The sequence below is a fragment of the Enhydra lutris genome, unplaced genomic scaffold, assembly GCF_002288905.1.
Source record: "Enhydra lutris kenyoni isolate GAN:26980312 unplaced genomic scaffold, ASM228890v2 scaffoldscaffold56, whole genome shotgun sequence".
In the NCBI taxonomy this organism is placed as follows: domain Eukaryota; kingdom Metazoa; phylum Chordata; class Mammalia; order Carnivora; family Mustelidae; genus Enhydra; species Enhydra lutris.
The window spans coordinates 924510-939493 of NW_019154140.1; the positions used below are offsets into that span (position 1 = coordinate 924510).

At 39.3% G+C, this 14984-nt stretch overlaps 1 protein-coding gene across 2 annotated transcripts in view; it reads left to right on the forward strand.

Annotated features, from left to right (window-relative positions):
• LOC111157933 (PDZ domain containing ring finger 4) overlaps positions 1-14412 on the forward strand; it is a 349884-nt gene extending 335472 nt beyond the window's left edge. For both annotated transcript variants that reach the window (XM_022519674.1, XM_022519675.1), the window contains 3 exons: positions 4520-4621; positions 9122-9238; positions 12886-14412. In XM_022519674.1, coding sequence (XP_022375382.1) covers positions 4520-4621; positions 9122-9238; positions 12886-14412 — 1746 coding nt within the window. The remainder of the gene's footprint in view (positions 1-4519; positions 4622-9121; positions 9239-12885) is intronic.
• The last annotated feature ends 572 nt before the right edge of the window (positions 14413-14984 follow it).

Sequence of the window (14984 nt, forward strand, 5' to 3'; positions counted from 1 at the left end):
ATGGTGAAATTATATTAAATAAAACTGTGACAAAATCGTACCCACAGACAAATAGCTCCCATATGGCTGATGAAGAGATTATGGGATACCCTGTAATGAACAATTAATGACTCCTGTCGCAGGGAGATGAGAGGAGGAGAAAGAGAGGATTTACTTCTTATCCTTGGAGTTTCCTGGCTGGCTTTTATTTAAATCAATCTCTTTAGAGCTATTGTGGTTTTAATTTCCTGTTCATGATGACCTAAGGAGAGTACTCCTATGGTCCTGTTCTCATGGTGTAGCTAAAATTTTCTAAAGGTAGTACATTGCGGGTCTGTTAAATGACCTCACCTAGAGACACCACCCACAGGTACTCACACGAGATTGGCCCAAGGTAGGGATTGTACAGAAGAAAAACCATGACCCGGTTTCATGAGAACAAGTTTTAACTCTCACATGCTTTTTTCCCTGCAAGCACTTGACAGTTCTGTGTGCTGTGCCATTGCCACAAGCTTGTGGTATCAGATGTAGCCTCAGGAATTCATATGGTGAAGTCCTCTCACAAAATTGCAATGCTGAGTGAAAACAGGCTTTTCTGAGCCCCACAGAGGAGGAACTAAAGATCACATACCTCCATGATCAGAGGGCTATATTCTCACTTCCTCCTTGGGACAGTAAGCGTACAGTATTCTATGTCAGCAACCTAATCTCATGTTTGCCAAAAAAGTGGTCATGTTCCTAAGGATTACTCCCTCCCTGACAAAACCCTGCAAAAACTCGAGCACTGGGGCAGTAAGACTCCAACTGAGCTTTCTCTCTCTATCTCTGCCCTACGCATAAACTTGTCCCCAGCTTTTGTTCCTATACTTTTCTTTTCTGCCCTTTAGATAACTGTTTTCCTCCCATTTCTGTTCTGTCCACCTCTATATCTCTGTAGGTTATTCACCTTCCTTCCACACTAAAATATAAGCACACTTAAAGTACATCATGCCTCTTTTGCCTTAGGCTCCTGCATTTTCAAATAAATTCCATAGGTGGTCAGATGCCAAGAATTTTAGTTGCCCACCCACTCCTGGAACATCAATATAGGAAACCTAAAAATTGGCACATTCGTGCAAAAAAAGCTATGTTAAACCATTTCTAGGCTTTTAGGGTCCTGCACACATTTGCGCACACACACACACACACACACACACACACACACACGTACATACACACTCATATGCACATACAGGAGATTGGGCCTAAAGTGAGATTTTGGGTGATTTATCTTTGTAATGCCACAAATCTCTTCTAAGCCAAAGCAGTATCTGCTTTGAAATCAATATTTATATACGGCCATGCACAGAAAATGAGACAAGACATATTCTCTGGCGCAGTTTTTCCTCATTTACGACAAAAGTTGTATGTTGCCTTTCTCCTGGTTCTCTTTCCCTCTCTTTTCTTAAATGAAAGCCTTCCATTAAACCGTGGTGACGCACTCACTCATTTATCTCCTCCGTGTGATGCTGAGTCCTTCACCTTTATGTCTGCCTGGTGTTTTCAGGCATGGCAAACCTCTTTCCCACCAGCAATCCTGCAGTATGAGCCATCCTTCAGGAACAAGAGCAAATGAAGGTTGAAAGCTCTATCTGATTCCATTCCTCAGACTTTTTCATTCTTTGCTGAGACCCAGGGCTGCATTTCTTGCCCCAGTATCACTCTGGGTATCAAACTAATGTCTTGAGTTCAGTAGGATCTACCAGCCAGTTGGCTAAAGTGGCCTTTATTTTGAAAAAGAAACAATAAATTACATTTTAAACCCAGATTTCTGTGGCGAATTCATTTCCTTTCACATTCACATAGGATTCTGAATGGAAATGTGTTTCTATAACATGGGATCTGTCCTTCCAGGAACAAGGACATAACGTTGGGACTGAAGACCATAGCTCTGGTCGTGCGGAGTTCACAGAGAGAGACGAATACCAACCCTAAGGAGACTGCAAATCAAACACACCATATTGTTTCTTGGTGGTTCTCTAGGAGTTAAAAATATATATGAGAGAGATGTCTTTTAAAGTAGAAAGATGTTTGCTACTGTGGATTTAATTCTTGTACATGAATTTTACTGTATTTGCTTTATTTAGAAGAAAAGAATCTTTACTGAGGATTAAAATATGAACATAAATAATTATAGTAGTAGTCATAGTCATAAGAAGTAACAACAACAAAAATATCAACGGTACCATGTGCCAATTCAGAGCTCTTCCTGGATACCAGGCCCTTGGTTAAACCCTAGAGATATATTAACTCATTTAACCCTTACAAGAACACTCTGAGAAAGGCACTATTACCTGCACTTTTTTTTTCAAAGATTTTATTTATTTACTTGACAGAGATCCCAAGTAGGCAGAGAGGCAGGCAGAGAGAGAGGGGGAAGCAGGCTCCCCGCTGAGCAGAGAGCCCAACGTGGGGCTTGATCCCAGGACCCTGAGATCATGACCTGATCCGAAGGCAGAGGCTTTAACCCACTCAGCCACCCAGGCGCCCCATAGTACCTGCAATTTAATATAGGAAACATAATAGTAACATTAAGTAAACATGAATGAAGAGTATTTAGGTTAATGGTAAGTGAAATGTAGATGAAGAATTTATATGAATATACTTGAATGAAAAAAATAGTGAGCATTAGATTTTGCACAGAAAAAGTGAAGAGAAGCTGTCTGAGAGCACCCAACTCCATCTCCCCAGGATCCAACATGCCTGGTGATCGCGGGAGGATGGACAATTAGGTCCATAATGAATGGACAAATAGATACACTGCCGATATACTATAAAGAATTACTACAAAATGGACATAAGCCCCCAAAGCTCAAAGAAAGTAAACATTTTCAAGTCATTATTTTCAAAGTACACTTCACTGGGGATGGGGGAGGTTTAGTAGAATCCACCATGGCCAATTTATCTTTATTTGAGAAAAAGCCTTGGATTCAGCATAGAAATAGCTTTTCAGATGTATATTTAAGAAAAACCACAAAATTCCCTTTCCCGTCATTAGTTCCATTTTGGAATCATAGCTTCTGTTTTCTAATTTGATGAATTTTATTGTGAGTTGCCAAAAGAGGAAATGTGCTTGAAACTTGTAAAAGCTGAATTTCCTGTCTACATATATAAGTGAAAAACAAAGGCAATACTTACTTGATCAGAGTAAGAAAATATATGTTTGTATGATTGCCACCTTCTCCCTTTGACTATTACATATCGTCTGCTTTCTTTGTGCTCCATATGTGTGATAAGAGTCCAGGATTAAGGATCATTTATTGTGGTCCAGAGTTGAGATACCTGGGCTTATTTCAATAATTTTATCTGCCCTTGTGCATCAGCCAAAATCCCAAAGATCCACAAGAAGAAAATAAAATAAAATCTCAGCAGTCTAATTCATGCTTTCCAGCAGAAATGCTTAATGAAAGATGTTAATTATTGAAAAATTGGTCAGTATAGCTGCCTTTTCTATTTAATTTATTGAAATAATTAATATTTATTTTAGGCATAATTACTTGACCTCTTGAAACTTCTTTCTGCACATGTTGATTCTGTACTATGATCAAAACCTTCACTGTCCCTGTGGATTTGAACAATCAATAATATAAAATAAATATAAAATATCCAAAGAAAGAAATTAACTCAGAGCTAAATACATTTGAACATGAAAATGTAGCTTAAAATACAAACTTCAGAAACCTTATTTGCTCTGTCTGTAGAATTTAGAAAAAGGACAAAAGCTATATTTCGAATTCCAGCAGAGTCTTTTTAATCAAAAGTTTACTCAAGCTTGGTTTCTTGCAAAAAGCCATTTTTCCTCTGTGTTTTATTTTTTAACCTAAGTTCACTTAAGAGATGAGCCATAAGATACTTCATTAGTTTTGTTGTTTGAGGAAATGGACAAATCTTAGAAAGAACTGGAGTATTGATATGGACGTTACCGATGAACTGTCCTTCTTTTGATTAGTGAAGCCCTGAAAGATATCCTGAGAGTGACTGGGGCAACTGAGTCAGACCCACACAAATATGAGATGATTAAATGAAAATGCAATCAGCAGTGGCCTGGGAGCACTGCCTGGTGAGAGATAATACTGCAGCTCTCTAATTGGCTCGTAGCAGACGTGCAGGATGACGGATTTCAGATGCGGGATTGCCAGCCCTGCTTCCCCCAGCACTATTATCTCAGAGTGACACTTCCATTACTCTGAGCGGAGAAAGATGAACGTCACCTGTCAGGGGCTGGTTAATTGTGTTGCTAGATGTATGTTGCCAGGGCGCAGGTTGGACATTTATGAACATAACTGCTTCCTCTGATGTCCGCCATCCTTCAGGGATCGATATGGCTCTTACAGTAAGCGCGTAATTGAGTGAAGGCACTTACCACGGAGGGGCTGAAGATGAGCCCATTGTGTGAGTTTCATTGTCCATACATTCACCACAAATGAGCTGATATTTGCCATTTATTGTGTGCAGCATTGTGGAAATGGAAACTAATGTGCCACTTCCATTTGTTTTCTAGATAAATGGGGAAGATGTCCAGAATCGAGAAGAAGCAGTGGCGTTGCTGTCTAGCGATGAGTGCAAGAGAATCGTGCTGCTCGTCGCGAGGCCAGAGATTCAGGTCAGAGCGGATGTTGGAAATCTTGAGACTGAACTTGGCATCCATTATTTGCTGTTCTATATCGACTCAGTACTATGGCTATTGGTAAAGCCAAGTATGCAAAACATAATTAAGAGTCATCTTTCCTAACTTACCAACCTCATCAACTTATCTTTTTGGGGGAAAAAAAAAAGAAGGAAGGAAAAATGTACACAAGATGGAACCATTATTCTCTCCTTCCACTTGCAAGTTATTTGAATGAATTCGTAAATGAAAAATGGTTCACTTCACATGATTCTAAATTCTGTCTGGATCCTTGCTTTAGGTCTCTATCTAAAAATACTTAATTGGCATATTAAGGTACCTTGAAAGATCTCTAACGAGAGAAACATTTGCGTATCCAACTATCAACTTAAATCTTTGTAGAACTTTATCAAATAAAGTGACCCACGTAGCATGTGTAGTTCCAAGTATAATGAAGGAATTTTTCCCAAGTGTAGTGTGATAAAAACATCTGTCCAGTCAAAAACAAGCGGATAGCTTCTGGAGGAATTGTTTTTTCTATCTTTAACAGTGGGGGATGTCATGAAAGTAAAGGAAAGGTAATGGTGGAAGAAAAGTGCTATGGATCCTTCTTTTTATATGCTTTTTATAACCCACCACAATGCAGAAAGGACAGCACGTTGTCACCATTCTCTCCATCTCTCAGTCGTTTGAGTGAAGTTGCTTATATCACCATTTGTCTCCCAGGTTATCGATCTGATATTTTTCAAACTCAGTAACTGGATACTATCTATAAATTACATTGAGGAAGTGTATTTCAGTGTCAGACTAAATCCTGACTTGAATATAGTGGTTATAAAAGATCACCCTTTCCGCATATATTCCCTTTATGCCCTTGACCATTCTAAATGGATCCCATAAAGCCTGCTATAGCCCAAGGCAGAGTATAGTTATACACCTGCGGTCTCGGGAGTGGGAGAGAGCCTACACGCCTGGCTGGACTGCCTGTTTAGGAGTGAATTTAAGAATACAGAAAATGTATGAAAGTTCACTAATTATGTGGAAGTTTTGCAAACCACTTAATCTCACTGATCCCATTTTCTTGAAAAAGAACAAAATAAAGGGGCTAAATATATGTTAGTGAAATGCATGGTAAACCGAAGAGAACTCAGGGGTCCTCCCTGTTAGAGAAAAGGTATTTCAATGTCATAATGTGGTTTCCCTTGCCCTTTCCATGTAACTTCTAGAGAACCTCATTAATTTAGAATTAAAGCATTTCCTGAAACTATGCCATAGAACAGTTATAACAGACTGTGGAAAGAATAAAAATTCATGATGTAAGACTAGATCCTGTTAATCATTAATAAAATACATATGCTTGGTAGAACTGGTGGCATTTTCAAATATCTGACTACACTCCTGACCTAACAGAATCAATGTTGGAAGATGAATTTCCAAACAGGACTTCCTCTCCACAGTTGAGAAAAGATGGCTGTCTGACTGCAGGATACTCTGTCCTGTCAAAATCAGGATCTGCTTCAGCCCCTTAATCCTAAAGAAGCCTCATGACACTGGAAGAAAGCTAATTGCATTTAGAAAATCAGATTTCTAGAAAAATAAGGAAAGAAAATGGATCTTCACACCCTATTTTAAGAATGTAATTTAAGCAGTACATGCTATAAAATGGCAAGAAAAAAATCCAAGAAAACCTTGCCTTTATATCACCTATATTTTTTATCAATTTTAATGTATCTTATTATGGTATTTTTTGCAAATGAATTTTACTCGTGAAAGTGTGGAAGTTTCTTGTGCACTTTTTCTAGGCTTTTTCCTTTCTTAATATTTCAGATACTCTCTACATTCTTGGAAATGATCTACAGATTTGCTGGGGGCAGTCTTATACATCTGCGCAATATTTTTAAATAACTCATTTCTTTCATTCCCTGTCAACTTTCTTTCATTTTCTTCCTTAGACCATTAAAGATATTGCTATTCTGTCCTCTTCCCCTTGGGACATTGGGGCAGAGAGGGCTCTCATAAGAACTTGTAAACACTACTCCAGAGACAATGCAGATAGTTCCTTTCTCTGAAATGGCACGTGTGTTCCACTGCTGTGCAGACAGATCTCAGTTTCATAAAGAGAGCCCCCTTTTCCTGCAGGCTCAGCTCCAGGGAAAGGTCCGCCTGAGGCGGAGTCTAAAACTCAGACTACCATGAATGCTTACTTCAGTGGAAAGGGAAATACAAGAGGGAAAGGAGGTGACTCACTCACTGCGCTGTGTATACCTCCAGCCAAAAGACTTGTCAAAATAGATGTAGGCTGACTACAGGTAACACCCAAGGATCTGTGGGATTAGCTAATAAGAAAAGAGTTATAGGAAATCCTTAATTTCTACAGTTTGTTCTCCTTATCTTTCCCACCCCTTCATTTAAATTTCAGAAGACTCTGTTCCATTATTCACTAGCTCTGTGCAAGCAAATATTTTGTTTTGACCCGATTAAAGAAAAATCCCTTGGTGTGCTTATAAAAAGTAACATTTGTAGCTCTACATAATTTCTTTTGGAGTCTGGAGTTTTTGGCTTCATAAAATTTACAAGGGATTAAAAAATGTAAAACTGGTTCACCTGGGTAGCTCAGTGGGTTAAGCCTCTGCCTTCAGCTTAGGTCATGATCTCAGGGTCCTGGGCTCGAGCCCCAAGTCAGGCTCCCTTCTTCTCACTCTCCCTCTGCAGCTCTCCCTGCTTGTGCTTGCATGCAGTCTCTGTGTGTGTGTGTGTCAAATAAATAAATAAAATCTTAAAGAAAAAAAGGATGTAAAACTTAGACAATTATAAACTGAATTTGAATTTTTAGTCAGCTTAATTTTCATAGTTCATCTGCATATCAAAGTCAGTGAGGTAGAACTTGGTTATTCAGGCTACATTAAGATAAATGAGGATGAGTAAATGTGTTTGCACTTTGGCCTCAGTCAAATTTGAGTAATTTAAATTCTAGGCAGCCTGTAATAAATATCAAGAAACTTACAACTACCTTCATATTAAGGAATATGAAGCATATATGCTAATGCATTTTCCGGTGCAACTTAATGTCCTCTCAGAGTTTGTTTTCTTTTCAAGTGTTACAGTTTCATTTACCCTTAAGAGCTTATTTTGCCATTGTTGGGTGGTGAAAATCCCTCAAACTACAGCTGAGCCTTGAGCAATGCAGGGATTTAGAGAGCCAAAACCCCCACCCAGTCAGAAGTTGGCCTGTAACTTCTGACTCCCCAAAAACTTAACTGCTAATAGCCTACTGATGATCGGAAATCTTACGAATAACATAAACACTCCAATAACATATTTTTATATGTCACATGTATTATATACTATTCTTATAGCCTAGTAAGCTAGAGAAAAAAAATGTTATTAAGAAAAGCACAAGGAAGAGAAAAGAGATTTGGAGTACTGTACTGTATTAAAAAAAAAAATCCGCATGTAAGTGGACCCACGCAGTTCAAACCCCTGTTTTTCAAGGGTCAACTATATTGTCAATTTCGGCTCATTAGAAAGCTGCTGTTTCTTTTAACACAGAGTAAAACAGAACATGGACCGTAATTCAGTTAATTTAATCAGCATAGACAGCTAATTTATGTAATCCAGCTCCAGAAATCCACTTTGAGGCAAATTATCTGTATTGACTGTCAACACTCATCATTTTAGCAAGGTTTCCCACTTCACTTTGTATTGAGAAGCTGAAAGGATTTATTCAGTTTAATTTGTGTAAGACTCCCACCAGAATACTTGGATCCTGAGCCCACAAACAAAACCCTGCGTGCTCCACACTGCTCCACTCCCTTTAGATGCGACGTTTCAGATATATATATTTTTTTGCAATTCAACCTGAAAAATGAATCAAAATAGACATGGCATAGCCTTACCTTTTTTTTTTTTTTTTGAGAAGAATATTTTAGAATTTTTCTGTTCTTCCCCCCAGATCAAATAAATGTCTGTGTTTGTGGCATGTAGCCATCTTGTTAACTTGGAAGCCATCTGCCTAAAGATAAAAAAGCGGGATGAGGGCAGCATCGGTGTGTTCTGGGGGTGGGGAACACTTTGTATGCAGTCTCATTGGGGGTTGCTGTTAAGGAAAAAAGCCCAATTGTCTCATGGCCCTATTAGTACCTTTGCAGTGCTTTAATACGGGCACTGTTGGAGGTAATGAGCGTGACAGCTGTGGATTATGCAATATGCTTTTCATATATTCTGAAAGACGGTAATGTTCTGTGCTGTGAGATCTACTTGGTTATGAGAAAAAATCTGTAGCTCTGTTTCAGGAAAGGATAAAAGGCATCTGCATCCAATTTTTTTTTTTTTTAATCACCTTTTCTTCCTTCTGAGAGGTGAATTTACCAGAGGCTGGTATTCTTAAGAGAATCATTATGATAAAAGGAACTGGTCAGGCATCGCCATTTAAGTTTACCCTCTTTTAGCATGAGCTCGCACTAACCTAATGTAATGTACTAATGTATTCTTTTGCAGCTGGATGAAGGCTGGTTGGAAGATGAAAGAAATGAATTCTTAGAGGAGTTAAACTTGGAGATGCTGGAAGAACAGCATAATGAAGCAATGCAGGGCATGGCCAACGAGGTGGAGCAGGTACGGCCAACAACTTGACCTACATCATTTGAAACGTTGCTAGTTTTTTTTTTCTTAATATAGAACCATAAATGGAGTAAAAACAAAATCAAAGGGTTTGATCAAACACCTCTGTAATGGTAATTTTTCTAGAGCAGATGGGCATCTCAAATGAAGCAGAGGGAATAAATACAATGTTTTTCTATTAAGATCCTTCTAGCTTGGAAAGCTTAGGGACCATTGTTGCCAGAATACAGCAAGATTCAAATGTTGACCTGGGCACTGTTCGACCTCATTCAGAAATTTAATGGCAAAAATATGCGTTGCTTTTCAATATGCCAGCCAGAGAGAAACTATATTTCATGAGCTACCCCCTCTCCCCAAAATTAATTTTATAATTTAAAATATTAATGTGTCTATTTGAATAGTTAGACAAGTATAAGATGATGATGACATGATGTAAGCCATCAATCTTATTTATGTTTGTGGTATCATGGCCCTACCTATGTACTTCTCGACAGGAGTCCCACTATTTGAGATCATTGATATCATCTCGCCTTAGGGTCACATAATCATTCAGCCAAAAATGCTGAGCTCTTCATGTGTCCCAAGCACCACACTCGATCCTGAGCATACAAATTAAAATGAGCAAAGTTTCTGCTCTTAATTAATTCACTGCTGGTGCAAGGTTACAGAGGGGCCTGTAGCGGACTGAGTCTTGGTACTCTTTTGTGATTGTCGTTGTTCCTATGGGATAAAAACAAGATCAGTGTATCCGAGATTTTTTATGTTGAGTTCATGTCAGTCATCTGCCCGGTATAATTTCATGAACGCTTCTGCTGTCAGTTTATGGATTATCCTTATCCTTATCACTCTGGTCTCAACATGAATTCTTAACACATTCTAAGAGATAGTTTTTTGGGTGTTTTGTTGTTTTTTTTTTTTAATAGTTTTTTAAAAATCCTGGACAGTTACACTTAGGGACATGAAGCACAAACATCCGATCACTTTACCAGGCTGCATGATGGAATATATGGCCATGTTAGCTTTCCACAATAGAGACGGATGCGTGTGTGTATGGGCACAGGCCTGTATATTAAATAAATCATTTCGTTGCAGACTAAGTGTCAAAGCCATGTGTGCTCTACTCTGGGCTGAGCATGGATGCTCATTGGCCAGTTCACAAACAGTAGTTCATGCTCACGAGCAATGCTGCTACTGTGGTGACTGCTTTTCAATATAGGTAAGACAGATGGAATTTTTATGTACGACTTCAACGCTGGCCACAAATAAAGATATTTTTTGGTGGCAGCTGCTGGTTACAAGCAAGAAAGTCCTTGCTTCAGGCTTTTTCTCTCTTAGATACAAAATGTGACCTGATAGAGAATTGACAGGGGGATGTTGGAATAAAGAAAGAAGGGAGAAATCCTGTCCAGGTGAAGAGATACGGTGTCAGATGCTGCCTACTCATCAGACGTAATACAAATGCTAGGTCTTTTGAGGTAACACTAGATGTCCCTGAGGTTAGATTTTCATTGTGTGGAAATTTTTCTTCGGCATGAGACTGAAAAATGATAAGAAGGACAGAAACCTTTAAAAGTCTGTGCCCTTATAAACAATAATACTACATGAGAAATGTCTTGGTAGAAGCATTGCCTGTCACCATAATAATTCCATAGGAAAAGGATAAATGAGAGGGGGGCATTATATTAGAAACTAGGAAGTCTAGGTTTGGGAATGGAAAACGCTTTTTTTATTTTCATACTTGCTTATAAACCAGTGACTAAAGAAAAGAGAATTTGATTAAAAAAAGAAAACTTATATCTGTACTTCAAAACTAAAATCCATGTACACATGAAAGTTTCACTTCCCATACTATCCTTGGTGTTAGGGTTGCTGCTGACACATTGTGGAACACCTCCCCTGGCATAATTTATCTGTATCCTTGGCACTCCACATAAAAAGACTAAAAAAAAAAAAAAACAAAAAAAAAAAAAAAAAAAAACACTAGCTTTTTTATATTTTTAAACTCATTGAAGATATGAAAAAATATAAGTGTAAATAATGTGGTGTATCCACTCAGATGTCCAATATCAATAATATCCTCTGGAGGGGCTATGGCAAGTGTGAATGTCACCACATCAGATTTCTATTGTCAGCTTATAAGCAAGGACCATACAGATATTTCAAGCACTCCACTGTTAATCACAATTACTTATTTAGAATATTATTTCTTTATCAATATGACATTTAAAATCTCAACATATTTTCAAAAAATGAGGAAAACTATTTTAAGGAAAGACTTTGAATCCTTAAATAACATTATACATGGTCATGTTCTCTCCTCTGCAGTTCATGTGATGTTTTGTTCTGCTTTCTGTGGGAGAAAATAAAGCAATTTTCTTGATAGCTCTTTCACGCCTGTTTTTGAATACCTTTTCTTATGCTTTCTGTCCTTCTTTAACACTAACAGACTTAATTATATTTAATTGTGTAATTACACCTGCTAGAGGGAAATATTTACATAAAATGGTAAGTTTACATATAAAGGAAACACAATGTAGAAACTGCCATGTAGACTCGTATATGATACATGATGGAGGAAAAAATAATTTTACCCTCTTCACAGAGAAAGAATTACATAAGCATCCTCTTAGGATAGCAACAGTGAACTGTTCTACATGAAAGCTGTAAACTATCAAGGAATAAAGTGTACATATGAGTGCGTATTCACAAATATGTCAAAAATATATTTTTGTGATACAATGCCCATGTCTGGCAATCAGTGCTTCTCCGATTTTCATGAGAACTAACAATTTACTCTGAGAAGAATAAAATTCACATCTGAAGGAAGTTCCGGTTGAGAGTAGAAAAATACTTTAAGTAACCCAAAGCAGTCCTGAGATGATTTTGTTGCTTTTGAGCAATGTGATTTGGAGAGGCACTGAGGTCAGGGTACCTATGCAGGAATATGGCATCCTGGACATAGCAGAAATCCTGTTTCTGGGGGATGGCACTGGCCTTTTCTACCTCTCTCTGAGTCACTCATAAACTGATTCCATCTGGGCTTAAAGTTCCTCATCGATAGAAGGACCGAGGCTTCATACTAACCTATCCCTGTGATACTGTGCTGTCTGACTTACCATAACCAATGTGTCATAGATCAGCGAAGTTTCTTCTGAGCTTGAAGTTCAGGGAAAAAATCCTCATAATAAGGTGACTTGGCTTCAGAACTCCAGGCCTCCACACTGCAGAAGACCATTTAGACCACCTGTCTCACTCATCCTTTTCTGTGTTACCACCTCAGAGACTCATACAGTCACCTCATTTACACAACTTCCTGCCAGTTTCCCAAGTAGGAGAGAACCTTAACGTAAGAATCATTTATTAAAATGTGGCCTATTTTATTTATCCCCAAGTCAAGTCTCTAAGCAGTTTTGGTTTTCTTTATTTCAGTTCATAAAAAGCTGCCTTGAGCGAAATGTCTATTTCTGAAATGGTTAAGGGTACTAAAATTGGAACAGCTTTCTAGGAACCACATCTTTGCCAAGAAGCACCATTTTTTTCAAGCAAGTTTTGCAACAACCTGTGGGGTTTTTTTTGTTTTGTTTTGTTTTGTTTTTTTTTAATAACGGGTTTTGTTTGATCTCTCCACTTTATTTTCTCAGCCAAAAAAACAAGAAGAAGAAGAAGGCACAACAGACACGGCAACATCGTCCTCCAACAACCATGAGAAGGACAGCGGGGTAGGGCGCACGGATGAAAGCTTGCGGAATGATGAGAGCTCAGAGCAGGACAACGCCGCCGAGGACCCCAACAGCACATCTTTGAAGAGCACAAGAGAGCTGGGGCAGAGCCAAGACACTCTGGGAAGCATTGAGCTTCAGTGCAACGAGAGCTTCGTGTCTGGCGAATACATTGACTCCGACTGCCTTGGCAACGCGGACGAGGAGTGTGAAAGATTCCGACAGCTCTTGGAGCTCAAATGCAAGATTCGAAACCATGGAGAGTATGACCTGTATTACTCGAGCAGCACAATAGAATGCCATCAAGGGGAACAAGAGGGAGTGGAGCACGAGCTACAGTTGCTTAACGAAGAACTAAGAAACATTGAACTGGAGTGCCAGAATATCATGCAGGCGCACAGGCTCCAGAAAGCGACAGACCCGTACGGAGACATCTGGGCTTTGCACGATGGAGGATTCCGGAATTATAACACCAGCATGGATATGCCACGGGGGAAACTAGACGACATCATCGAACACCCAGAGAAGTCGGACAAGGACAGTTCTAGTGCTTACAACACAGCAGAAAGCTGCAGAAGCACCCCACTCACTGTGGACCGTTCCCCTGACAGCTCCCTTCCCAGAATGATCAACCTCACCAATAAGAAAAACCTGAGAAGCACAATGGCCGCCAGTCCGTCTTCTTCCGGACAGAGCAGTAAAGAGTCAACCTCCACCAAAGCCAAAACCATCGAACAAGGCTGCAGCGCGGAGGGCAAGGAGAAGATTTCCGAAGGCAGCAAGGTTTCCGAGCAGGAGAAAACCAGCAGCGAGCACATCCCTTACCTCTCTCCTTACCACAGCTCCTCCTACAGATACGCAAACATCCCAGCACACGCCCGCCATTATCAAAGCTACATGCAGTTAATTCAGCAGAAATCCGCAGTCGAGTATGCGCAGAGCCAGCTGAGTTTAGTGAGCATGTGCAAGGAGGCCCAGAAGTGTTCAGAGCCCAAGATGGAGTGGAAGGTGAAAATCCGGAGCGACGGGACGCGGTACATAACCAAGAGACCGGTGCGAGACCGGATTCTGAGGGAACGTGCCTTAAAGATCAAGGAGGAGCGCAGTGGCATGACGACGGATGATGACACCATGAGCGAGATGAAAATGGGCCGCTACTGGAGCAAAGAGGAGAGAAAGCAGCACCTGGTTCGCGCCAAAGAGCAGCGTCGGCGCCGGGAGTTCATGATGCGGAGCCGCTTGGAGTGTCTTAAGGAGAGCCCCCAGAGTGGCAGCGAGGGCAAGAAGGAGATCAACATCATTGAACTGAGTCACAAAAAGATGATGAAAAAGAGAAACAAGAAAATTTTGGACAACTGGATGACAATCCAAGAACTGATGACCCACGGGGCCAAGTCTCCTGATGGCACCCGGGTGCATAATGCCTTTTTGTCAGTCACCACTGTATGACCGAATGAATGGGATGCAACTGATTTTAGGAGGGTGCTACCAGTTTGGGTAGAGTATGATTGCCTCGTTCAATGTGGCATTTTTATATATATTTTGTGACTCTTTATAGTTTAAATTTTTTGTAAGCAAAAATACCTGGTAATTTTTCATTTGTTTTTCATATGCTGGTACCTTCTTTTTGGCTGAGATCTTTCTTTAACTTGTGATATATTCGTATTACTCATTTATATATATATATAAAAAAAACTAACAAAAGGAAAGAAAACAAAAAAAAGCTTGAACAGAAATACTGAGGAGCCAATTAATTTCCTATTTTAATGTATCTATTGTAAGTTAAGATCTGGATTTATTTCTCTAGTTTACTTATTTTCTACTTTAAAAACAACTCAATGCCAAAACATTTCTATGCTTGCTTCTTGGCATAATACGTATTAAAATCAATCCTGTTAATAAATCATGTGCCACATCTTGTCTTATACGTAAAAACCACCTCTTTTTAATAGCCCGTTGTACATTTAACACATAAATGGCCGTTGTCTTTGTCTCAGTGAAGTGTAGGTGGACAGTCTTCC